Source organism: Strix uralensis, chromosome Z, assembly GCF_047716275.1.
Source record: "Strix uralensis isolate ZFMK-TIS-50842 chromosome Z, bStrUra1, whole genome shotgun sequence".
Classification (NCBI taxonomy): domain Eukaryota; kingdom Metazoa; phylum Chordata; class Aves; order Strigiformes; family Strigidae; genus Strix; species Strix uralensis.
In genome coordinates this window covers 90344189-90371513 of record NC_134012.1, presented here as the reverse complement: position 1 = coordinate 90371513, position 27325 = coordinate 90344189, and the positions used below count along the sequence as shown (strand labels likewise).

Here is a 27325-nt window from a genome sequence, read left to right as displayed (position 1 = left end):
TGGAATTAAAAACTTAGGACACATACAGGTTTCTAACAAACATGCTGACCAGAGGTATCAGGCATCAAAAGTACTGTCGGGAGAGAGATGAATTAACCTTTCTCATCAGAACGGCTGCTATTCCAGACATAAATGCATGGTATTTCTGAACAGCGCAAGGTCCAGTTCAGATTGTGGATGCATTCATAAAACCTAGAGTTTTGTGAGCTGAATGGCACACACAGAGAGCGCACTGTTGTGCAACACAATACTTAAGACGCTTCCCATCTGCACTCCATTTCAAAGCATATTTTACTTGTTAGCTTCATTTAGAAGGTCCCCCCAGTTCCGCTGCAAGAGAGGACCCTGCCAAAACACAGGGCTGAGCAGAAGCATTGAATTTGTATCAACATAAAGTAAATATGAAGTAAGAATGAAGTACGCTTATGCCCTACATGTACAAAACCCACTAAGCACCAACAGACTTTTGTTTGCTTGAGGATTAGGAGATATTTAGAGAACATGATGGCTGTGGCACTTGAACGCCACCAAAAGCTCTCCTAACTCAAAGCCAGGAATCATGATAGATTTAGGAAGTGATAATTCAGCTCTATTTTTTGCATCCAGTTGGAAGACAATATATTTTCTTTATTAAGAGCCTTCAGTACGCAAGCTTGCCAAGCGAAGCTCCTCTGCAAGGCTTTCAGCAGCGCTTTCATTTTAAAAATCTGCTATTCATGTGTCCTACAGGAAAGCATTTTGTGACTGGAGTTGTAAAGGTTTTCTCCAAACGAACGGTTTAGTGCTTCTGGACGGAGTCCTGTCCCCACGGGACAGCGCACCCTCACGCCGGTCCGTAACTAAAGTTTCTGCCCAGCCCCGACCCAGAAGCCCCCAGCCCGGGTTGAGGGGGGGGGGGGCTCCCCGCACCCCTCGCCCACCGCGCAGCCCCGCACCCGGCGACTGCCCAGCGCCGGCGGTGCGGCAGCGGGGCCGCGGCGGGTCCGCCCGGGGCAGCCCCGGCATCCGCCGCCCGGCCGGTCCCCCCCAGGGCCGCCGCGTCCCCGCCCCGCTCCGGCCACCGCCACAACTTGCGGCTCCGGCCGCCGCGCCCCGCGCCCCCCGCGCACCTCTCCGCGTCCCTCCGCCGGGATCAGCCTCCTCCTCGCAGCAGCTGGCGGCCGCGGCTAATCCCCGCCGGCCGCCCCCCGTTCATCCGCTTAATCACCTGCCAGCACCGAGCCGCGGAGCCGCTGCGCGCCGGCGGTGGCGGTGGCTGCTGCTGCTGCCGCTGCCGGCAGGGAGGCACCTTCGGCGGCGCCACCGCCTCCCGGGCGCGGGGCGCGGCTGCAGGCGGCCACGCACGGCCCCCGCGCCGCCGCCCCGCCCCGCCCCGCCCCGCTCCGCGCCCCGCCGCGCACCGGCCTCCGCGCAGGCGGGAAGGCTGACCTCGCTGACCCCAGGGGCGCGCGGGGTCCCGCAGCGCTGCGCGGCGCTGTGTGTGTGTGTGTGTCCCGGTGCCTAGTGCCAGCCCCGGCGCCCCCGGCTCTGCCCCCCCGCCCCGGTGACCGCCCCCTCCCCGCAGCTCCCCCGCACAAACCGTCCCCGCCGCGAGGACGGCCCGGACCCGCCTCAGGGGACAGCCACAAGTCGCTTCCCAGCGGGACCTGCTCCGGGCACCGTGTTTTTCCCTTCCACACACTTGCTCCGTCCAAACCACGCTCTTGTGAGAGCCACCCTGCATACTTTCCGCCCCCCCCCGCCCCGCGTTGAACACGTTTCCACTCGGGGCATCCAAATTAAAATCCCCAGTGCCGCCTCCACACAACAGCCACGGGTTGTTTTCTTCCCTGGAGCGTGGCCTGATGTGCCAAAGCCAAGTGGCTTTATCACAGGCTGTCATTTAGCATCTCACGGCCATTTTTCAGGTGTGTGGCAGCCAGTTCCCAGCAGGCCTAATAGCAGTCAGGTTATACCCAATATTGCATTTTTTACTTCTAGAGTCTCAACTGTACAACTGTGGTCACAGTTACCTTTTGATGACTTACACCAGGGGCAACCCACTGCTGTAACCGTATTAAAAAAAAAAAAAAAAAAAAAAATTATATTTGTCCAACAAGTGAGCAGATCAGGCCATAATCAGAATAGACAAGGATGAAACACTTCCACCAAGTCCCATGCTGTAGTCAAGCAGTCTTTTAACACATTAGCTTTGCTCACAGGACTCCTGGCTCTCACGTACAGTATACCCTGCACAGAAAGAACTGTCCCTCCTGTTTTTCAGGATTTTCAGCGTGATCTTCAGCCTTCCAGGAGTTGAGAAGGAGACAGGAGTTCAGAGGGAGACAGAAGAGATGCTGAGCTTTGTTCCTTGGAGCGAAATGGATAGCCTGGTGTCAGTCCCAGGCAGCACAGGTAGTCAATTAGATGCCAAAATTTAACACACCAATAGTTAAAATACCTAGAGGTAACCTGAAGGGGAGCTTTCAATCCTTGTGATGTGCCTCTTTCTGGGGCTTAATGCTGCTAACCAGGAAACACCCCCCTTCCAACCATGATTCATGGCCTGATGTCTCCTGAGAAAAAAACCTCATAAGCCCCTTCATTTAAAAAGCAGAGATCCGATTTTGAGCGCAGCGAGAGGAGGGTGTGATGGCTGCATCTCTCCTCTGAACAGCACAGGGGCTGCAGAGTTCATCCAGGATACGGACAGCAACTTCAGCAGCCTCTGTTCAAGAGGAGCGAAATGCACACTGGCATTATTTTCCTAGGAAAGTAAATAGCCTCCAGATAGCTCTTGCCTAAAGCCTCTCCATCACCTCTTCTTTTAACTGTATTTCTCTGTGTAAAAGAGAATCCAAAATTCAGGACATTCATGTGGGAGGACAGCTTGTCCTGAGTCCCTGCCCTAAAACCTGTTCGTGTTGTGCCCATGACCTGTTTATATAATAATACAAGAGAGTTTTGGAGCAGGAATCACACTCTGGGATGACTCCTTTTGTGTCCCTAACTATTTAGGCTACAGTCATAAACAGAAATGAGACCACAGGGATTATCCCGAACAGTCTCCTATGATATTGCAAGTCCAGAAAGCTCCATGTAATCCTTATCCTATGGGCCACAAAATACGACCTAACTTCCTATTCAAATGCAAAGTAAAATGCAGAATGCTGCCTGGTAAGATCCAGGCAGAAGCAGCCAGGGGGTGTGAGAAGGTGTCTGTTTCAAGATACATTTGCTGCTGGCCATGTGCTTGTTTGCTTGTGGGAACCCATTTCTCCCCATCGCTCTGCTATTGGCTTTTGGCATTTCTTCTGGCTGGCCTGAGGAGGCACAGCAGGGAGAGACGCAGCATGGGGGGTCCCCATGGGACAAGGAGACAGATGTGCTGCTCAGCTCAGGCAAGACCAAAGTGCCCTGGACAAGAGCAGAGAAACAGGCTCTTGGGCATCAGGAAAGTCCAAAACTGTTGGTCACTTCACAGTTCAGTGACAGCTTTTCTAGGTCTACTTGGGAGCCAAAATCCCATTGAAATTTCGAGGGATTTGACCTTAAATCTTCTCAGCTTTTATTTTGGAGAATGTGATAGCGTTTAGATATTTTATGCACACACATGCAGCTGTGCATTTCAAAGTAATCTGTTGTGATATAAGCCAAAACAGGATTTGAGTCATATGGTTTTTTACAGATAAAGCATTGATTTATAAACACGTAGAGCAAGCCTATCTAAAGAAAACTGGCTTCATACATATGCAAACAACAGGGAGAATGACTTAGAACAGATCATCCTCTTCTGCCCCACATCAAATTTCTTTCTAGCTTGAATTTCAGGAGTACAAAATGAAGGATGGAGAAGATTAAAGATGGAGAAACCATGGACTGATGAAACTATCTCACACGGCAGTCAAAAAAAGGCTGCAGAAAAAGCCAGTTTGGTGCTTCACTAATGAAGTTGCAGTTGCATCCCATGCCACTGCACAGGGAAAATGCTACATGGCATTTTTGGGACTGCCGTTATTTTTGGTTCTTTACTTGTCATTGTCTTTGCACACACAAGTTCTTGATTCACATTCAGAAAAACAACAACTCACCTTAGAGCCACACTCCTACAAACTAAATGTCACTGAAATCAGTTTCACTGATGTGCTAGTACTAGAAGTTAACACTTAGAGGAAGCAACTGAGGAGACTTCATAAGTGCTACCTCTGTTCCCAAGTACCTAAACCTCACTACATTTAAGCCTTATCTCAAGCATTACCTTCAGAACCTGGAAGCACCAGTAACTTTTGTTCTTTACAACAGTCACAGACATTTACATTCTCCCAACGCTGCTGTGTCCTGCGCACCAGATATCTGAAACCCCTGACACACAACACACAGACATAAAACCAATTATATGGTACATGTTCCTAGGATCCAAGACTTTTGTGTATCTGATGGGCAGCAAAATGAACATAGAGATTTAAATGAAATTCCTCTGAAAACACATAAGCATCCAGGACCGCATATAACCCAAAACAACAATATGATGTTCCATTTTTCCTAAAAGAAAACAGCAAACTTCAGAACTCTGCCAGAAACCACAAAAATGACACAAAAGAGGGTTAACACTGCACAGGAGTCCAGCACGCCAACGCAGAGCCAAGGACTGCAAAGGCCACATTCTGCCCCAGCCATGCCACTGTGAACACAAAAATCCCTTTCCTGACCTCTGTGTGGATCTCCCCACAGTTTGCTTGGTCAATGCAGTGCATTTAGACCATCGAGTTCCCTAAGTCTCTGCAAACACCACCTCTAGAAAGCCCCATTTCTGCACCACATGCTATTACACTATGAGATGAATGCCGCAGAGAAAACCTTTTCCTTACCATTTCTTCTGCACACAAGAACAAGAAAAGTTTTTTGGTTTTTTTTTAATGCAAGTTTAATAGTTCCAACACACAACTACTATAAACAGCCCTGGAGAGCTGAATACCACAGCCCACAGCCAGCATGCCCCCAGAGCCACCCAGGCCTCAGCTAGGAGTTACACCCTTTTGTGCTGGCTGCAAACCCACTGCAAGTTCATGGGGCGTACAGAAAAAATGCCAATGACCAAAAAAATTCCAAACAGCTCCAGGTCTGGCTGAAAACACCCCAGCCCTTAATCTTTAGCAGGGTTTTATGTGCAAATTGCAGGCAGACAGGCCATTGCAAGAGCTGTAGTAGAATTACTTGTAAACATTCGCTTATTCTTCCCACCATACAAATAGCAGGAAATGAGATGTTTTTCAGTGATTTTCAGGGGGGTTCTGATGTCTTGTCCCTGTGTGTCAGCAAGCTCTTCAGCTGTGCTCCTTACTTAAATGGCCTATAGTCAGAGTTGTTTTCTCCTCTTATAGCAGGCAGGGTTTCTCAGGCAAAATACAAGCTGTTGGGAAATTGAACCTCTCAATTATATTAATCTAGTAATTTATCCACAATTATTATTTTTATAACACTTGAAATACAGTCACTAATTTCTAAGGAAAATACGGACACGGGGTCTTTGTCCCAGAGAGCTTACATTGTAACTTCCTACGTTAAGGCTAGTTGATATTTAAAATAGGAAAGCTCAACCGTCTTCAAAACAGAAATTCAAAGAAAATCTCTCCAGTGGACTGGCTGGTTTTTTGCTTGCTCGGGGGTCTTCTTGCGGGAGGGTGTGAGGTTAGACTGACTGTATTGATAACCCTCTCCCACTGCTCCCCACAAGCCCTTTCCTGGAATACATCTTCCAAATACATGCCATTAGCCAGAGGTTGAGCTCTATGGGCAGAGAGCTGTTTGTGAAACACTTACAAAGTTTAGTAAGCAGCCACATTAGAGCTGATTGTATGCATTTACAGTTTATTTATAAGCTCATCATTTAAAAAAATATGTACATGAAAAAATTCCCACTTTTAGAGAATATCCCATGAAATTCCAAATTGTGATGTAATGTATAGGTCTGATCTAATTTTTTATTTCATTTCTTTATGTGTTTGTAGAACTTGTTTAGAAGTTACTATAAATCTATAGGGGACAAAGCCTTTCCACCCAGCAGTTCTCTACTTCAGGTAAGTATGTATTACCAGAGTAATACGATATCAATTAGTACCCAACAGTGAAGATTTACATGATATTAAGTATACTGTAGCTAACTTCAAAATACAAAGCAGTTACTCAAGATTGGAGAGCAGAAAACAGATACAAGGAAATCTACTAGTACTGTTGAAATAAAACAGAGAGTAATAACCTAGAAATCACATGGTCTTAAAGCAATTTGCCTTATCTGCTACATTTAACACCAGCTACAGTTATTAAAATGAAAAAATCATCAAGCCATCTTTCACGTCTCAATATGTACTTGCTGTTTGCTTTTCTCTCAGTAATGTCCTCTGTTTAATTTCAATTTCTGTTCACTTAATACATTCACCTCTTCACAGAGTATGGACCAGGTTTGAGACTGCACAGGAACATGCATCTGCTCAAAACAATCTGTTATCACTAAGATTATTCTTTTTTCAAGGGTGGAAACACTTATCTAAGCTTGGGTCAAATTTAGAATTTACATTATCCATTAAAACAAAAAAAAAAGTGAAAAGCCAGGTTTTCCCCTGCCTTGAATTCAAAGACTCCCAGCAAGACCTCCATCCACTACACAGAGCCAGACATTTTCTCCCAGATAATCTTTCAGGCACCAAGGGAAAAATACTTCACAAAGATGTAATATCTTACATTATGTACTCACCCTTAGATCTCTATTTAAATTCCATTCTTTCCCTCCCCAAGGTGATGCCAGTTTTCTCTGCTCTTAACCTTTCTCCTGTATTGCGCAATTAAGACAAACTTTTTTTTGCAGTGTTGGAGACTACGTTCTGACTTTTTCTTATCCTGTTTGGTCCAAAGGTTACCATTTCAGAGAGTATCCTAAGGACATTTTTACTACCAAGAAATATTTTGACAACAAGAACTATTTTTAACTCCGCTAAGCTCTGCTGAGTGTAAAATGTTGCACAGGGTGCTCAGCAGCCTAGGGGAAGGCAGCTATTGACAGGGTTGTTTTCTTTGCATGAGAACAGCAATCTGAATCTTCCAGCAACAAGACTCTGTACACACAGTACGCAATGTACATCTCATTATAAATATAAAGGGTCAACAGATAGAGGAAAAATGCATTTGAGACCCGCCAGCCACTAGCTAGAGGCAGCGAGGCGCTGCTGTAGGTTGGGAGGCCTCTGCACACCCACTACTGCCCTTGTCTCATACTGGGATTTCCAAATCCACCAGAAAAGATTAATTTGGCCAAGAGATAAACTACCCCATCATGATGTTGCTAGCAATCTGCTCCAGGATGGTGCCTGCAGGTGCTCTCCCTGCCTTCCCCTACTTGCAGTATTGGAAGTGATTTAGCTGTGACACAAAATGAGACAAGACCAGGCATCCCAGAAAAAGCATGAGGGAGATAAGGTAAAGATGAGAGATGGAAGGGCCTGTGGAGAAGAAGGCTGGTGCTGGTTCCCAGCCCCAGCCACAACCTTGACTGCACAGTGATACTGGGACAGGGGAGCAAGGCCAGCCCCTCTGCTGATGAAGGATGCCAGGAGCATGCCAACACTTAAACACACCTCCACAGGGAGTAATGCAAGCTCTGGCATGGTGCATTTTCAGAGCAGTCAAGGGAATGGAGCATTTTACCCCTCTGCAAACACCTAGCAGGATGCTTAGGCACTACTTGCACTGCCAGCACCCCAGCTAGTGGGACTTGTGTAGCAGGCAGGGCTACACAAGCTCTCTGTTCAGGGGTTAATTCCCCCCTGGCAAATACATTGTCCATATGTGTCTGCTCACTAGGATTTCCTATCAAAGCAACATTTTTCCCTTCTCTTTAACTACAAAAATAACATAGGTTACAGCAGAGGCTGCCTCCTCCAGCAACCTGTGCTCCACCCTGGAGTCATTCTATATTACTCAGTGTCCTAAACCAGGGCTGCAGAGATCGTTTCAAATGTGGCTTTTATTTCATGCTAGAATAGCCACCATTAATGCAATACGCTGTGCTCCATACCTTATGATATTCCAAGTGGAAGCCCAGATCTTGTTTTCTTTTTAACCACCACCAACCACCCTGCATTTTATCTGTGCGTACTTCCCAGTGCGTGTCAGAACGTGCCATCCGCCCGCCACTTATTAATGTTTCAAGAGTATTCCTTAAAACATACATGAGATTTAGGAAGGATTTTCTTCCAGGAGTCTTCTGACCATTCTGTGCAGTCAGAGAGAGTAGTTTTATTTCACAGACTGGATTTAATATACAGAAACATACTGCATCTGTTTCCAAATATTTTCTTTCTAAAACCATTACGAAAAACAGTGCCAAAATGTGCTCGTTTCTCTTTAAGGAGGAAACCTAATTTGGATTTCTTGATCCAGATCATCTTAACACCCAGGCTCAATTTTGCTTGCTAAAGCAATCTACAGGCTCCAACTAATACAAATTTAATCTGCAAGGCTTCTTGCTTGGGCTGGATGGGTCCAGCATGTGTTTGTTATAGGCTCCACACCAAGTATCAGCAGCATCTGGTACTGATTACAGATCTCAGGCATCGTACTTATGGACTCCATGGGCAGGATCTTTCTTGGATTTCTGATCCATTTTGGATTTTTCACTAGGATATCCCTGTATTTTGTTGAATTGGCGATTTATGACTGGTCCTTAGATTCGTGTTAATTTTTTTGGGTTTTGGAGCTGTAATGTTTTCTTATGGACCAATCTGTGGGAGCTGACCATATCTGAGAACACATCCTGCAGGTCCAATTCTCCTTTTACATGGTCATAAACCAAGAGTCATCTCTTTAGTTAATTGAGTTACCCTGGTGTAATGCTTACACATATGGAAATAAAGAACCACTCCTCTCTCCCCTAGTATTTGGGATTCACCTCCTTCCCATGTAAAATGTCTGGGAAAAAAGTGAAGTCATTTTATAAGGGGTGAAAAGTAATTTGCCTTTTGACTGTACCCAAAGAGAAGGGGTAAACATTTGCTCTTCTGTGGTTTTGGGCTTTCATTTGGTAAGGTCCCAAGCCTTCTTCCCAAGTCAGGAGCAGATTTTGCCATCAACTGAAACAAAAAAAAATCCCAGGCCTCGGTAACTACACGGGAACATTTTGATCAATTGGCACAAGCTAAAGGTTAAAAGTTCCAATATGCAGCTGACCTGGGGAAAAATAAGAGTGACAGAAAGTTTAAAATTTAAATATTCAATCAAGATATTTCTCCAGGACACAATTTTCAGCCTACTTTGATGAATGCTGCTGAAAGAGCAGACGGCAAAACACGACCAAGATGGAAATCCTCAGCCTCACCCTATGTTCACTTTTTTTGTCCCATTGCCTGCACAAAGTTAGTCCTCAGAAGAGGATTCTGGGGAATCCCAGAAACAGAAGTCCTTGGACAACATGAACAGCAGCACAAACCTTCTCCCTGTGTCCATGCCTGAGGCTCCCACACTGCCCCTGCACATCCTCCATGGGCTCCCTCAATGCCAGACTGGGGATCATAAGACAAGGGGAACACGTGTGAAGTGTGCATGAGAGAGAGTTATGTTTGGGGACTTGGGTAGGGAGATCCTCCCAGCATTACCAGGCTGTTCCCAGTATGTGGCCATGCAGCCATGAGATGGTTATATTTAATCCTATCTTCCTTTTTCTCATGTGCTTATCTTGATACTGATACTGGTTCCTCCTCAGCAAAGTTGCTTCCCGAGGAGCCTGTTTATGCTTGCAAGGAAGCTCTCATCAAATAAGGGTTGCACTGAACAGGAAACCATTTCACCACATTTTCCCCAATAAAGCCCCAAAGTGGTTCCTTTTTCCTCAAGAAACACACATCCCACATCCAGAGCTTCCCTTCTAGGCTTTTGTACTGTTTCAGCTCTAAAAGATAACCTGGTGAGGGCATAATATGCAAAGTTTTATAAACTGGAGTGATTGCTCCAACCAGAAAACTGGCAGTTCCAGCAGGCTTGGATTTGGACCTTCTCACTTCAGAACAAACCTCACATACCATATCTGGAAATCAAGCTTCAGCTGCACGTTGGCTGGAGCACCATGACAAAAACAAGGTTTGTTTTTTTTTTTCCCTCAAAGTCTGCACTAGGTGCAGAAAAGGACAGTGTTTTGGCTTCAAGGCCTTGGAAAAACAGAATTCAGTTTTTCCATTCTGTCATTATTCTAGCAAAACCTTATAGGTAAGTAAGTCTCACTTGTTTACACTGACGCCTCTTGGAGACACTTGGGAAGACTGGATAATGGCTAAATTCATAACCAGGCAGGTATCTCATAAGCTAGGGCTTATTTGTATTGCTCAAATGTACTTCTGCAGAAACAGGTATTTCAAAGAATTTTAGCCCTTACGAAGCTGCTCTGACTTTATAACCCTCCAACAGACAGGCAGGTACCTGGAAAGAAACACTTCGCAGTAAAACCCAGCTTTTAATAAAGTGCTTTTCCCCTTGAGAGCTCAAGCACCTGCAGAAAGCGAGCTGCTGTCATCACCTCCCTGTCACTGGTGCCGTGACTTGTTTGCAGTGGGGGAAAAAGGCTTGACCAGGACCCAACACTTCTTAAGTCCACACATGCTATCCATTAGGCTGTAAGACCCTGACAGGAGTTAGATACATAGCTCTAAGTCATATACAGTTTATGCAAACATAACTTACAAGTAGATGATTTAAAATAGAAGCACGCAGAAGAGAAACGGAAGGTAAAGCAGGCAACCAGCACGAGCTCACTGCAGAAAGCAACATGAACTACAAGCAAGTAGCAAACGCCACTAATATGTGAAGAAGGCAAAACTTTACATGGAATTTAAACTAGTTCTTTATGTGGGGTTCATACTGGATTCTTACATCAGTTTATGGCTCAGTATATAACAAGGTATATGACATTTTTTAATCTAAAGGAGATCTTGACTTGGCTTCACCAAGTCATGCATGATTCCTCTAATGTAGCAGACGGCCAGTGGGTCCCAAGTGTGCTGCTGTGCATGTTGAAGCTTATATAAAAAGGGAGAATATGCCTCCTCATATTCTTTAATACTATTATTGATACTATCATTAAATGAGAGAATATCCCTGAGGCTGGGAAAACCTCAGGGAGCATGGGAGCTGACACCTGGACTCAGGATTGGTTTCCTTGGTTATTAGAGCTGACTGAACTGTTTTAACAGATAATGATATCTAATTTAATTACATATTAGACAAAACACTTGATTATTATTCAGCCAGCCAGAATTAATGAATTTCTAAGTTCTTCCATCCTGATTTTTTTCTCCCCTCTTGTCTTTTACCTCTTTTGTTTTCAAGCTCTTCTGAAATCCACCTCTCTAAAGAGAGATATTTACTTCCCTACTGACTTGCATGATTTTTTTTAATGATGATTCCCCTTAAACTCATTTCCACAGTTTATAATCTGACTCTTGGGTCATCAGAGAAAGCATTTGAGTCACAAAATAACTCTAATAAAGCACTGAGATTCTGCTTTTCTCATACACTATTTAAAACAGAGACCATCTAAAGGCAGAGCCCTGCAGTAAACCCTTGCTGACTTTGAATTCCACATACTAGGAATTAACTTCTGATCCATTTGGCATCTGTACACTTCTTTCAACTATTATTATTTCTTTTTCCATAGAATAACTTGTGAATTATTGAAATCCGATTTATTTTAACCATATAGTTCATCCTGATGAAATTGGCTAGTTTACTAAATAATTTTCTGCTCTGCTGTACATACCACTTACTTTCCAAATGCAGGCAATGATCAAAAAACATATCAGAGAGGAGACAATTTTGTGTATTGCTGGGTCAGATATGGAGTGATAGGAGGAAATTTGGAAGGCAGAGTTCCCCCATTTCCATGGAGGCAAACAGAAACAAATGCCACCAAAGCCAACAGTGTTATGGTATTGTCAGACACCTCAGGCATAACTTCGTTTTTCTGTGCAAGAAAACTGCACTTCAGACCACTAATGAAGGCAGAGAGAGTGAGCAGGAGGAGATGAAATCATGAACCCTTGGTGGTTCCTTCAATGCCTACAGCCATGCAGGCGTGACATTCCTTGGGATACCCACCTATGGAGATCCCAGCTCAGGGTGAATCAACCTCCCCTCACACCTACAGCCCCAGACACAGCTCCTTCCAGCTGAAGGCAATGAGTAATCCCCCATGATTAAGCATTAAGCTGCCAGATACCTTAGAGCCAGCGAGATCCAAACATAAGGCCTAAATTAAGGTGGTGATGAATATATAGTTCAAACCTGAAGCTGTTCATCAGATCCATGCAGCATCAGAAATGAAACTAAGAATATTTAGTTTCCACTAGTGTCTCTAAAAAAACTCCCCAGCAACTTAAAATTTACAAACTCCTTATCATATTCCTATTAAGACATGTTTTAAGAGAAAGTTCTGCCTGGCCATCAGCAGTAATTAAAAAGCAGTTCTCACCTTTTTAAATTCTAAAGGCTACAGAAGATCTGTGTCCTCTGATTTTTCTTAGAGCTCCTATTACTTAAATGTAGAGGGCAAATCCTGCTTTGCTACCTAACGCCTGCTGACTTTGAAGCCAATGCAACTATTGCTCTTTTTTTTTCACAGGCCCTTGTTTTCAAATAGAGCACATTTGGGAATAAGTGTTTTACTTTTTTTAGTTGCTTTTCCTGTTTGGGGAAAAACAAACAAACAGGTTTATTCATTTAGAGAACTTGGCAACTGCAGATTGACCATTACTTTTTTGGAAGAGCTATTTTACAAAGAATGTTAACCCACAAATACAGTAAACATATGGGATTTGCAAGTTAATCCTGTAAGGCCATTATGGTGATGCTCCAGAGGACTAGTCACCATCAGGAAGGGAAAGAAGACTAATTCTAAAAGGATTTCCCTAAAGCCATTTTCATGTTGGGAACTCAAGAGCAAATTTCCCTTTTAACAGTGTGGGTTTGGGAGAGGGGAAGAAGATAATGATAAAGATAACAAAAAAGAAGTTTGTGCCCATGTAAGTGTGTTTCAAATTAAACGTCTGAGCTTTAAGGAAAACAAAACAGCCTTAATCCTTATTTGCCGTTTTTTACACCACAGTGACTGAAAATAGGAGACAGTATCCCTTAAGTTCAATTATTAAGGCCCAGAGTGGTTACCTTTGATTCATACTAATTTTATCAGCTGTTTATGTGGACAATTAATTTGAAAATTGGGCTGCTACTAACATCCATCAAACAAGCAGTACAGTTAATGAATTTGGGACTACCTAAATTCTTAGGGAAATAAGTAGTAACACAAAACCCTTCTGTTTCTTAGGTTCTATGACCACTTAGACTTGGCATTTAGATTTATCCTCTGCACTGAAGTTCCAAGTACCAACATAAACTACAGCAACTGGTAACTTCATTCTCAGAGGACTGGATTATAATCTCTTTTACAATAGTTTAAATAAGGAGTAGCTGCTGAAAGTCCTTGAAACTGCATAGGTGTAAGAGAGAGTCAGGTCTTCATAGCAGTTCCCTCTCTGCATTCTGACATAGGCAAATCTTAAAGGGATTAGCTACTGGACTGAAAACGCCTAAGAAACTAAGAGTAGTTATATTATGTATATGCACATCCCCAAAAAGCATGTAAAGAAACACTTTTTACTGCTGTCTTATGAATTCTTAGATAAGGCAAGCTAAATTCCCGGTTGACATAACCCAAAAATTGCTTAAAATATTTATATGACATTGCCCTCTAGAGGAAACTGAGAAAAATCTGTGTTTTAGTAGAACTCTTCTACAGATTAAAATATGAAATGTCATTTTCAGCAGAACAATTAGTGTGTTTTTTAGAAACCATTTTCAGAAAGAACTTCACACACCGGTTTGGCTCCCTTTATCATTTGTGAGTTTTCAGGAAGGAATTCCCCAACCTCCAGCCCATTTTCTTCATCTGGGTTCTGTGTTCAGATAGATGGTACCACAAAGTTTACTGTTTTACCACATGTCTGTGTTTCTCTCTTCACTACCAGAACAAAAATAGCCCAGGCTATGAAAAATTGGCAAGCACTTAGTAATTCTTCAGTTATCATAGCACAAAGAGTCACTGGTCAATGTGTATGAGGATGAGAAGGAGGACATCACTGACTTTTGTTTCATTGAATAGTTACTGTGCTAGCCTGAACCCATACCAATGATCAAGTAACAGACTAGGAAAACACAATCAAAACAATTGTTTTATTAATCAATTCTTTGTTTTGTCAGGGGTTTTTTTAAGAAGATAAATCCAGTTATCTGTAATACCTACTATGGAGAAAGGAAAAGACCTTGCCACCTTTTTAAACAATAGAAAAGAGGCATCAGCAGAAACAATAATCCCGTCAGTCACATTTCAACAATTCTGTTGCATTTTGAAAAAGCTTGAATCCATTTTCCATCTACCTCTAGTTTCTCACAGCCTTAAAGAGCCTTCAGTCTGTCTGGGCTTCCTGAGTCCTGGATGCTCAAGGGTGAAGTTTGCTGCTAATAACCACATTTGCCCTACTCTTGTCCTCTCTTGGTAGGTACAAGTCTTCCTGAGCTGCCCCAAACCTTCTGGCAGTGCCTGCCAACTTATCTTTTTACTGGTACTGGTCTGTTAAAAGTGTTTCCCTTTGGAGGCCCAGATGATCTTCCTGAGTGTCATACATTTCATCCAGAGAAAGCAGCAAGAACAGTGAGTGATGCTGCAGAGCCTGCAATTGATACATAAGCCCTTTCTGTCTTAGCCTATATCTGATAGAAAGGAGACAGAAAAATAAGTTTCAAGGAGCATGTGATACTGCTCGGAGCTGGAGGCAAGTGTCACATCAGTTAAGAAAAGCAATGAGTTTTCCACAGGAAAAAAAAACCTGGCCCCAAAGCCATGCACCTTAGCAGCTGTCTCTGGAGTTATATACCTGCCTCTCTGCTGATCACACCTACGTTCCTTATATTTATCTTCTCACTTATGTCCGTAGCTGGCGGGTTCACACTGACAAGTTGTCTCTCTGAGGCTGATTTTGAGCACAGACTCTGCCTGTGGAACCATCTTCTGTTCATCATCTTTCAACCCTCCCCGCTCCTGTCCTTTCCAAGCCAGGCCTGATTCCCACTGACAGGGGATAAGCGGGTTTTAAGCTGCCACCACCATTAACACTTTGAGCTCTGGAGGGTCACAGCTTGGTCTGAGTGCATCTTCCAGGACAGCAACCATCACACCCAAAGGTACAGAAGGTTGGCAAGAAGATATGACCATCACCTCCTTGCAGAGCAGCCCCGAAACCCTTCTGAGAATGGGAATACTGCTTTTGCATAGCCCAGTGCTATGAGAAAAAACATTTCAGTGAAGACTGGAGAAGCTGTGCCTTTCCAGAACTCATGGCACATTGGTCAGTATGGGTGGGAACGGACAACCTGTCATGTATCTCGCTGCAGCCCAGTAACCTGGCTCCAGTCGCCTCCTCCTCCTGCAGCAGCTCAGTGCTCCCGTCTCATGGAAATCAGTCTTTAGCCCACAGCCTGCTTTGTGCAAAACTTTGGACTCCCAGAATATGAAGAGAAATTCACATTTACAGATTAGAAGAGACACTGTGAATGACTGCACATTGCAAATTGGTGTGTAAGGGCAGAAGCATTATAGAAAGAGCAAGAATAATGGGCACAAAATGTTCCTTGCTCGTGTTTTTGAACATCTCTATTTTTAATTATTGATGGCTAAAACACTGTTCTGTGCTAGCAAATGCACTGCTGGAGAGGCTGTGAAAATAACTGCTGCTGTGGCTGAAGGCCTCACCTGCTCCTTGGCTGCGTGGTGGAAAAAAGTGACCCTACTTTGTGCATTCCAGCAGTTTGCCAATTAGTTAAGTTCTGCTGCATCCTGACTGTGCTTCCAGATGACCTGAGAGCACGGGATGCTTGCTGTGTGCGAGGCTGAAAATCCCACTCAGGATGGAAAAGGGCTCTTGCTGGCACTTTGGCATCAGGGATGAATGACGAGGCACGAGGCTGACTCGCCAAGCCAGGCTGTTCCCACAGTAGATGAGTGGGGAGGGCAGAGCTCCCTCCCTAACAGTGGGCTTGTTCTCTTGTAATTACAGTGTGGTCAGAACAGCAAATTAAATGGAGATGCTCAGCCATACATTTGGCAACAAGGTGCAGACTTCTAAGCAGAGCTTTCACAGCTCAATTGAACAAAACAAAAGCACACAAAAATGATCTGGACAACCCACTCTACAACCTCTGAAGCTTTTAGCCTCCTAAGGCAACACCACCAACGTTTGTCCGAGTCTGTTCAAGCCTGATGCAATCCCTCTGAAAAGAAAGTATGCAGAGCCAGGACTGGGGAGTATTTGCTGCAGATGACCCTGGGGATGTTGCCTAATTATACATGTATGCCCTCTGGGGATCACACTTTCTATTAAGAGAGGCCAGCTCTGTTGTTCAGTGGCAACAGTGTGTAAAAAGGCAATGATGAGCATATTGCTCCCAAAATTCTGGGACAAATGGGCCAACACATACAGGACATGAGCCATTTAAATCAGTGAGAGTCTTTCCATCAGTTGTTACGGGTTTTAGATAAAACTGAGCTGACCAAGAAAATATGTAAGATGCAAAGTTGAGGAGGATGAGGGGTTTAGAAAGCCTGTTGAGGAGGCAGTTGTAGCAGTGGGATGCTGCACATGACCATGTGACATGCTACAAGGGAACGGGGTTTGCCTCCGCAGAGGCTGGGCTCTGTGCAGGGAGGTTGAGAGAGAAGGCAGGAACCAGAGGGTGTGGAGGGGAAACTGAGCAAACCCATGCTCAGATTAATAAAGCAAGAAGGACAAACAAGCTAAATGGTCTCTGCTGAGTCTGGGGATTAGTGACCTTCTGCTTAAGTCTTTGGCTCTTGAGAGAGGATTTGGGATAAAGCTTGTTTCTTCAGAGCAATTTATTTCTCAACACATGTGGCTAAGTCTGCTCATACCTTTCCTGAAGACATAAAAGAAGAGAAGAAAAAAATATCTCTTATTTCTTAGTCCTGTTGTATTTTAAGGGTGGAATTAATAGCTACTATCAGCATAAAATACAGCAGCCGTGCTTCAGAGGGGGCTTCATGCTCCAGCGTACAAGACTTTAGGAACACATTGAGATGTACACTGTGTCTGAGAAATATTAGACATCCATAGGCTTCCTCTTATTTTGCACAGGTTGAGCACACATTCACTGTCTCCCCACTCACAGCAGCTCAAGTGGAGGAGAAAACCCTCAGCCAAAATCCCTACATGCTGCTTATTTTCCATCCTCAGGACTCACGCGCCAGGCAGCTCGGAGGGCATGTCAGCGTATGCTTCCCATCCATGCCCATGATAACGAGTCCCAGGTCTCAGTCTCTGTGCCCTGGTCTATCACTTAGCAGCATGAAGATTGGTAATATGATATAAAAAAGGAAACTAATTCAACTCCACAATAGGTTGGGTGTATTTTTTAGGTCAGTTATGAGAAATCTATTCCCTGAGATTGTATTTGGAGGCTGCAGTCTCCAGGACCACTATGTTTGTTTTTCTCTGAGTAGTCAGTGCTGTTAATATTTTAACAAGGAGCTCCCACAGAAATGCTTGCCCCTTGGCCAAGGGCAAAGGGCCAGGATACATTTCCATTTGTTTTCCTATTAAAACAAAAATATTTTCTTATGAACATAATCAAGGGAAGGCCCTACTAACACCAGGCAAAGCAGCTGCTTATACTGAGCAGCACTTTATGTTGGCAGCACTTTTGCTTTAGGAAGGAGGTGAGGAAATACAGTAAAACAGAGCAATCGATCCATGCAACATGACATGCCCGGGAGGCGAGGGTGTGGTGAGACAAATCTTTCTGCAATGACCAGGGATAGTTTTCTTGGAGTGATTTTTCCCTAAGAAAAAGGATGTATAAAGGAGATTGCTCTGCCAAGCAGAAAATAAATCCGTAATAACTTCAGAGAAACATGAGCCCATCACAGGCACAGAAACTGACAACCTCCCCTTCCACCATAACACAGGCATTCCTAACGACCAACCTTACTAAAGAATGGATTTGTTACCAAAAGCTTAAACTGAGGGCCCCAGCTGATGAGCAGAGGGAGCACAGCCCTGGCTCCCCATTCCCACAGCATGCCATCCCCACATGCCCCTTGGAGCACCTGGAAGTGTGTTGAGCACATTGCTGAGTAACACAGTGCTACAAATACTGCGGATCCTCCAGAGACAACCGTGGCCACCAGTGCAGGGACAAAGTGGCCATGGTGAGGACAGCCAGCCTCCTGCAGTGGCAGTGTCTCACCACAGCGTGGCAGGAAGCAGTGCCCCACGGAAAATCAAAATTTTCCATTGCACTTTGATATCAAAGAGTTACCACATTTGGGGGAGGTTTCTTTACAATAGGAAGATCTTTCTATTGCAGGGGAAAAGTAGTTTATGATAAAAAAATCACTCTGTTCAAACTTCTGAGGAGGGCAGAGCTCAATAAAAATTGCCTTGAAAGGTGTTCTCTTCTGAAACATCAGTTTTCAAACCACACTGTCAGATTTTTGAGCAGCTCTACTCAGATGCAGCAAAGATCCCCGTTCTCTGTTCCCATCCCTTCAGCAGATGTACCATTCTGCCTCTCCTTCCATGCCAGTCTCCCAACAAGGGGGCAAAGAAGAAGAGCACCCTCCTGAAGACCACTCTTCAGAGCAGAATTTGGCTCTGAATACAGCCATGGGCTGCATATTGGCTTTCCAGCACCAGCAAGGACTGTTTTGATACAGAACCTCAAGACTTCATCCAGCTGAGCCCAGGATTGTTATTGACTGCTGCAGGCAAGCAGCACAAAGTGCTTTGCACATTTTGAGACCTGTAATTTGGTTAGACATTCAGTATTGTGCTCTGTAATTAGCTGCTAGCACTTAAGAGAGAAGCAGGACTGTGTTTAAAATGTCCATATATCACATAACTACTAATAGCATTGCCCTGTTAGGAGGACCAGGACGTTACCTTCATACTTCCAGCTATTCTGGAGCGTGTAGATGTGATGTGCAGTAGCAGCAAGCACTCAGGAAAGACCTTGGCTTTGCTGGAAACCCCAACTTCAGGTAAGGTCAAAGATTTGCCTTCAGTGGTGGCACCTGAAGCTCACTTTCCATTGTACATCTGATTTCTGAAGGTCTATCTCAGCATCTTTGAAAATAAACCGGCTTCCCTGACATTCGGTATGCTGTATCTTGTGCTGGGGAGGACTGTTGGCAACTCCCCCAGGACACTGGCTGAAGAGGAGAGACTATGAAAACACTGTGCAAAGGTATAGCTGTCAAAACACTTCTCTGTTCGTTCTTTGGAAGCGACTCCAGGTTGTGGGTTAAAAAGAAGCCAGCCAGTTCTCTGTATTCCCACACATGGCAATGTTTGGTCATTTTTGACGATGATGAACACAAGTTTGAAGCAGTGATAGGGTTTCCTCAATGACAAAACTATAATAATATCTCATGTTTATACCACACTGTCACCACTTGTAATGTATCTTACTCTGCTTTCTTCAAAAACAGTTGGAATTTGGAAATCTGTTCAGCACTGATTTTAAAGATTAGATATACATGGTAGCTGTGTCCAAGCATTACAGCTATGCCTGATGAAATTTGTAATCAAATATTTCAAACTGAATAATATTCATGACAAAATAATTCTTTTGCGATCCTTGCAGGACTTGCTCAGTGAAGCCCCATTCAGTCATGCTCAAGAAGTGAAGGATTCATCTGTCATCTGCAGGAACACTAACAGCCTCCCTCCAGTAAATGAGTAATAGCTCAAAATGAGAGAGGTAGTTCCACAATACATAGGAAGTTGTTGTCTGGGGGAAGATAACCCATGTGTTTTGGAGATACATTTGTATAGACAGAAGATAAATAAACATGCAGGGTTTTGACTAACCTTTATTCAGTACTCCAATACAGCTCATTTCCTTGCAATTGTGTTTGATAGACACACACAATTTTCTAACTCTGAAGAGACCAATAATTTTCCCTCAGTCACTAACATCACCAAAAATGCCACCACCTACATCATTCCTCTCTAATGTAATAATACCCTGTTAAGCAAAGAGCTTTGATGATTATATTACTGCATGTTTCTCTAAATGAAAAGAAAGGAAAAAAAAGAAACAAGCTCCGTAACAATCAACCCACTTCTGCTGTTTACATGGCAATCGGGTGAAATTTAAATAGATAACTTCTCGTTAAAGAAGTTGGATTCAGCTTCCCCAGCAGGGAGAAACAGATGAGTGATACCCACAGCCGGCTCCTCTGAGAAGCAGCATGCTGCTCTTCTTCTGCACTGTATCTGACCCTATCACCACTCTGTGACCTGAGGACCCAGAGGCACAAGACCTACATCAGGCAGGTGCCAAAAGAGCACAATCTGTCCAGGGCTGCCTGATCTGTTGTGGCTCCTCTAGAGGCTGACCACATCCATAGGACAGCCAGCAGAAGGGACAGCATGCCCCTACCTCTCCTCTCCCATTGTCCAGCGTATTGGCTTAGCCCCTTGGAACAGGGAGGGCTTGCATGGTGGGATGTAGCTGGAGGTGAGGTGACATGAAGCCCAGGGTAAGTGAGCACACTTCTGTCAACCTTGCTGCAGAGATGGTAACCCCCAGGAAAGTGTCAGAGTCTTAAGACCCTCATGCCAAATTCCCCACTGTTATGGAAATAAATCAGGAGATGCCCTAAAAGACAGCACATTCACCAAGCAAGATGGGGCTGCCCTGGCACACTTGGCAGGTGAGTAATAAACATGCAAGCAGTGATTTTGCTTGCCCAATCCAACCTGATGCTACAGGAGTTAAGGCAGTATTTTAATTTCACTGACCATGCACAGGCTACATTAAGTACATCACACATCACAGCACTCACACCCCTTTGTATTGACCTGAAAGAGTTTCTCACTCAGCCAGAGAATAATTTGGCAGACAGAAATTGAGCCAGGACTACTATTCAGTGTGCTGTCCTGCCCCAACACTTTTAAGAGTCAAGGGGAAAGGGCCCTGCCACTGCCACTGTAGCAGCAATATGGAAATACTGTAGGAAACCGTCTTCTTTGAAACAGTCTTCCCAGCAGGCAAGCTGACATTGACTTTCAGCCTACTATAAACCTAGACAGAATTATGTCCCTTCTGAGCACCCCAATGGAGAAACCTAGTGAAGGACTCTCAAAGAATCCTGGAGCAGATCAGATGAACAAGGTGATAACATGGCGTTGGAGCAACCAGCCAGCTCCCTGAGAGACAAAACCAAGCACTCTAAACTGAGAGTGTCCTCGAGGTCCCAAACTGTCATCCATCAACATCACCCTTGCAAATAGCTGACAGTAAGTTAGACAAGGATGCTTTGGATGCTGAAAATAAATCAAGTTTTGACTAAGAGATGTCCTAATTTTTGGCCTAAATTTGATGTAGAATATTCTAAAATGGGATCTTATGAATAACAACACTGGCCACACATCACCAAAATTCTGCCTTCATAATGACCAAAAAAAAATCTCAACTAAGGAAAATGGAGCACTTGGTTCTATTAGCAACAGTCACAGCTTGCTGGTATAACAACAGATCTTTCCAAAAGGAACAGGCCCAAAATGAAGGGATAGGATGAGAAGAACAGATATCCAAACACTTTGGACTCCATTGGGCATTTCTTTCATTTTGCATTAATAATAAGATAACATTATTGCTGGCCACTGCCAGCATTTCTCTTAGATTTTAGGAACAGTGACACCTGGCAAAGGGGAAACAGCAAACTAACTGCTTTTTGCTACAAAACATCTCAAATTTGGGAGTGCCACTGATTGATACTGCCACAGTACCAATATTTATACACTCACTGAATTACAGGCTTGAAATTACAGAGGATTATCACACCTGCAAAACCACAGCCAGGTTGACCTGCCCAGCACCCACAGATCGAGGAGTCACTGATTTTATTCTTTCACGTGGCAGGAGCAATGGTCACCCCAAACCACTGCTGCATTCACCGCCTGTTGGGAGCAAAGGTCATGCACTTTGCAGGATTATAACTTGGAAGTGTTACACCCCTGAGGTCTTTGTGTCTTTGCAAGCCTGAAAACTAAAGCAGCAGATAAATAACCAATGTGTCTTCCCATCAATGATATACTCTCACTGGAAGAATCTATAAAGATTCAACTCCTTTTTTTTTTTTTTTTTTTTCTTTTCAGTATACAACTTATTTCAGTTAAAATGTGTGCCCCTGTTGCAAATCTCACTTGCAGGAGCACTTTCTCAGCTGGTCTAAAATGTCATATTAACCCCAAGGCCCATAAAATGTGCTGGATTACCCAGGCTGCAGACCAACAGAGTTTCCTTTCAAAGAAGGGCAACTTCACTAGCATTTTGTTTCCAAAACTGTCCATCCCCAAGATGAAATCCCTTTGGCAAGAGGGGGAGGATTTCACGCCCTCCGGTATGAATGAACATTTGCACCCTCATCTTTATCAGATAAAGGTCTTTGCCTTTCCAAAAGAAAATGTGAGCAAGTCTGCTGGCCCACAAAGAGCAAAGCTGGGGCAATAACTGATTTTACAGCATGCAGCAGCTGAAATAAAATAAAAGAATAATTTATATCATTGCAAGAGCCTTCATTTCTGATTTGAACTCGTGAAGGTTTCAAGCTTTCTGGGACAGAAGGCAGCAAAAGAGAGCAAATGCAATAAAATCAAAGGGAATTTATTAAAACTAAGTTGTTCCAATCTGGAAAACACAAAAATGTCTTGCTTTGAAAAAGTCTCAGACAACATTCAGCTGTCAAAAAAGCTTCCGTCAGCTCAAATGATTCAAGAAAAATAAGATGCACCTGTAAAAAAATCTTTCAGTGCTGCTGAGTCTGTGTTAATTTTTACTTAAGAAAACAGTTTTATCCAAACCCAGGAAGACTCCTGTTTTAGTGAAGACCCTCCAATGTCTGCAATATACTATTTTTTGACATAATGACCCCTCAAAATTTTTCAGTGGATGTGCGAGTAGCAGATGTAGGCTAATTATTGATTTGCTTTTGTTACTTATTTTCTACACACCTTAAGAAGGAACCCAGAGCTCTCCCAGGGGCTAGAAAGCAGAGGTCAAAACCTCTACTCTTGGACATAAGTTAGTACCGACCGTGACCTGCACCACGCACCATGAGAGGCAGCTGCCAGCAGCTGCCCTTCCACCCTTACCTAGCACCAGTGACGTCCACGCCAACCATCAGCTGGCCATTCAGAGAAAGGATCTCATCTTTCAGGCGCACTCTCCCGCACTTCCCAGCTGGGCTATTTTTCTTCAAGTCTGTCACCCAGATGCACCCGACGTCAAGTACTGGTCCCTTATGCCCCTTCCTCTTCTTCCCTCCCCGACGCTTCTCCCCATAGTCCCCCAGAGCAGGGATGTTCCCAAAGCTCAACCCAAGAACTTCATTTTTTCGCATCTCCTGGGCCAGGTACATGGTGCAGATCTCCGTATCTGAAGTCCCGCAGCTCCCTGGCTGTAGTTTGCTCTCATCCACAGAGAAGTTGAGCTGGATGTACTCGCTCAGCTTCTGGACAGCCGAGCGGCAGAGCTGCTGCTCGGCCCCCTCGGCCCCCTCCCGGCGGCTGTTCTGCAGCCACTGGCACAGGAGGGGGAGGAAGACTCCTGCGTTGTCCTGTGTGATGGGCATCGCCGACCCTGTGCATCCCCTCACAGCAGCAGCCCTGGCCCCAGTCGGCTCCCCAGACCTTGGCTCAATTGCCCGCTGCAGCCCCCTGCAGCCCCTGGGGCCATGGTGGAGTGCGGCTGCAGATCCAAACCAAGCCCCATCTAATCTCACAGGGACGTTTTTGGGGCTCCAACTGACCAAAAGCACAGTCAAGACAGGATGTTTGGTGTGAACATGATGCAGCTGGCCCCACAGAAAGGTCGGTGGATGAAGCAGTGGGGAGCTTCTGTGGTTTTTTGGGTACACCTGCTGTCGGGGTCCCCACTCCACTGGGAACAGTGTCTCCTTCTCACCACGGTCACCACACCGTCTTGTCCTGCAAGGGGGAAACAGCACGGTTAAAAGTGCCAAAAACACTGCAGGTGTCCAACAGCCCCAGCCCAGTATCCCTCCCGGGGCAGGAACCAAATGCCGAGCTTGCACAGCCAGAGCTGCTCTCCTTCTGCGATTTACCACTTGAGGGCACCAGCTGCTCTTCTCAGCAAGGGAATAAAAGGTCACGATTAGCTTCTGACCTTCCCGGTAAAACGGGGAATTGATGAGCTGTGGGGATGCTCCTGCCACAGCTCCAGGCCTGTCACCGAAGTGAAGGAGTCACTTAACCAAACCCACTCCAAGGACCACCGAAGGGGCGTGATGCAACACTGGTCTCACCCGCCACTGAAGCTGGTTGATGCCACTGCTGAAGGCAGCTCTGCCTTCCTCCATGCCAGTGTTTTTGGGCTGGGACAGGTTTAATCTGGTCACTTCTCTGATTTAGCTCCCCACCAAGCTGCACGAGGGATGACCAGCAGCAAACCGAAGGGTGAGGACAGGCAATGGGGTCCCTCCTTTTACTGCCAGCAGTGGCTTACAGTGGATTAAACCTACCCTGCAAGTAAAGCATCTAAGGGAGGTGACTACCTAGTTCCCTGGGACAAGAGTTGTACAGGTGAATTCCGCGGTTTCACTCAATTTGGAGAGGAAGGCACACAGGCAAGAGCTGGGGGCTAGCGAGCAAGAGGGTGAGAAAGGGTGTTTTCCTAGGATCATTAGGATCTATGAAACAAAGTAAAACCCTGAGCTGGGTCAAGGCTGGTCAACCAGTTTCTTTTTGAGAGTTACTTTCTAGCAGCAGAGGCTGCTAAGTGAGCTGTGCACCAGGAAGGTGGAAGGCAACAGCCTCAAGCCTGCAGCCTGCACGTGTGGCTGCAAGGCTTGAGTTAGGCTGAAGAGGCTGTAGCAAGAGCCTGCAACCCCAAGAGCACAAATACGAAGCGAGACTCTTGCAAAATGCTGCTGCCCAAAAGCTGGATCCAAAGCGTTCTGTCACCTCCCTGGCTGTGTAGCACTACCTAGATGGACAGGACTGACCCCAAGGAAGCTCAGGCAGGGGCAGGGACAACACATCAGGGCCACGCATGATGCTCCTAGGAGGACCTCAGCACCTTCACCAACAGGGTGACGTTGCACCAATGGCTGAACAGGGATGGGCATCAGCTCAGGAAAGGAGGAACTGGCCTATTGCTTAGTGAGAGGGACTTCTGAGTTAGGGTCAGTGTAGGAGACATAGAGAACAAAACCAGAGGAAAGAATAAAGACAGAAGCAGCCTGGGCACAGGTCTAAAAAGAAGGGGTGATAATACAGTCACAGATTGACCAGGAAATAGGATTAAATCCTCTGAATATCATAGATATCTAATGCAACATTGGTGAATACATTGCTTTTAACACAGAACTTAGGTCTCATTTAAGATCTCAGATTTAATTTTAGAAAAAAAGTGATGATTTAACTGACATAACTGGAACTTGTAGTAAGACACAGATCTGGAATACAAAGATGCACAGCTTATATATGGACCAGCAGAGAAAAAGTAAGAGGCAGCATCTCCTGGTATACCAAGGATGATACATATACTTGCTCTGAGATCCACAACATGGCAGGAGGAAGAACTGCTAAATTCTCTGGTTAATAATATAAGAAAAAAAAAATGGGGAAGAGGACAACAAATCCCAAACCAAGAAGTTTAAATGGATCAAGCTATGTGATAACAACTGACTCAATGGTAATGGGAAGGTACAAGCATGAGATATCTAGTAGGAAAGGAAAACAGCAGGAGATAGAGAGTCCTGGTACCTTCGGAGCAATATTCTCACATAACTGCTAGGTCAAGTAATCGGTAGAGAAGTGCCTCCAGAGAGGGATGTGTTGAGGGTAAGAAGGTGGAAGGACACTTGTGTAAGAGTGCCTGTGAAATGATGAAATCTGCCATACACAAGGGATTGGATACAACAAAACAGAAATGCCTGGCTTCAGTATGTTAAAAAAAACTGCTAGGCAAGAATTCATGGAGAAGAGTTTAAAGGAAAAACAAATGAAGGTGAGCTGTAGTTTCTCAAAGAAACAATATTTGTGCTTAAAAGGCACAGGCACAATAACATCTCAATGCAGAAGAAGGATCAGAAGACTTGGGAACATCACAGGCTTTTCATTTACCTCAAAGACAAGAAGAAAGACCACTAAAAGGTTACTGAGCAGGAGTTTAAAAAATAGTGTGAACACACAGGCAGAAATATTAGAAACATCAGAGCACAAAAATGAATTTAAACTTGCAGAAGATACAAAAAAAAAAAATGTTACCCTTTATATGTATATTAATACCAAGAAGACAGTCTGGAAAAGTGTTGCTCCAATAGAGAGAAAGTTATTGAAAAATTACACCAAAAGAGGCAATGCTGGTTTGATTTTTGCTGTAGTCCTTGTTAAAACTGCCTACTATGCACAGGTGATTAGTACAGCAATGACACATTATCACTGCAAAGGTATACTATCCTCTTCTTTTCCTGTTCCAGGGTGAAATCAGTACTCTGTCCTAGTCAGGTATTTCCAGACCAACAGGGTGGGACAAACCACCTTTTAAATTTCCTACAGAACCAGCTGAAGCCATCTCAGATACCTGCCTCCTGGTCACCTGTGAGAGCTCAGACAGGTAAGGTGCCAGAAGTCACAACAAAGACAAGCCTAGTCTTCAAGGGTAGAAAGAGAAGCAGCAAAAGCATGCTACATCAGTCAGTTCATCTTCAATCCTCTTAAAAACTGAAACAAAGAAACAGTTTGCATGTATGTGGAAGATAACAAAAATATAAGCAGCAGCAGATACAGAAGAGACAAGAAAAAAACATATCAAATCAAATTAATTTCTTTTTATAATGGAGAAGTTGTAAGATGTCATTTATCTGAGCTTTATTATAGCTTTTGACACCATCTCAAACAACTATCTCATAAATATACTAGGGAAACATGATTAAATGAGTCTACTATAAAGCCATACCCAGGGAGTAGTTATTAATGACAGCCTGTGAAAACAGAAGGACACTGTGAGCAGAGCTCTGCTGGATCTATATAGTCTGGTTCTGCTCAGCACATTCATTAGTGACCTGGACGATGAAATAGAGCACACTTATTAAATCTGAAGATTACACGAAGCTGGGAGTGACTACAGACACTCTGGAGAACAGGATTAGCATCTAAAACCATCTTGGCAAAAATCAAAAAAACATTGTCTAAAAATTAGGATGAAG

General features: G+C 44.4%; 1 protein-coding gene across 1 annotated transcript in view; it reads right to left on the bottom strand.

Moving 5' to 3' along the window:
- PDZD2 (PDZ domain containing 2) overlaps nt 1–27325 on the bottom strand; it is a 203130-nt gene that overhangs the window by 116244 nt on the left and 59561 nt on the right. Inside the window, exon 3 of the mRNA XM_074856053.1 lies at nt 23247–24080. Within this exon, the coding sequence (XP_074712154.1) occupies nt 23247–23725 (479 nt within the window). The 5' untranslated portion in view covers nt 23726–24080. The remainder of the gene's footprint in view (nt 1–23246; nt 24081–27325) is intronic.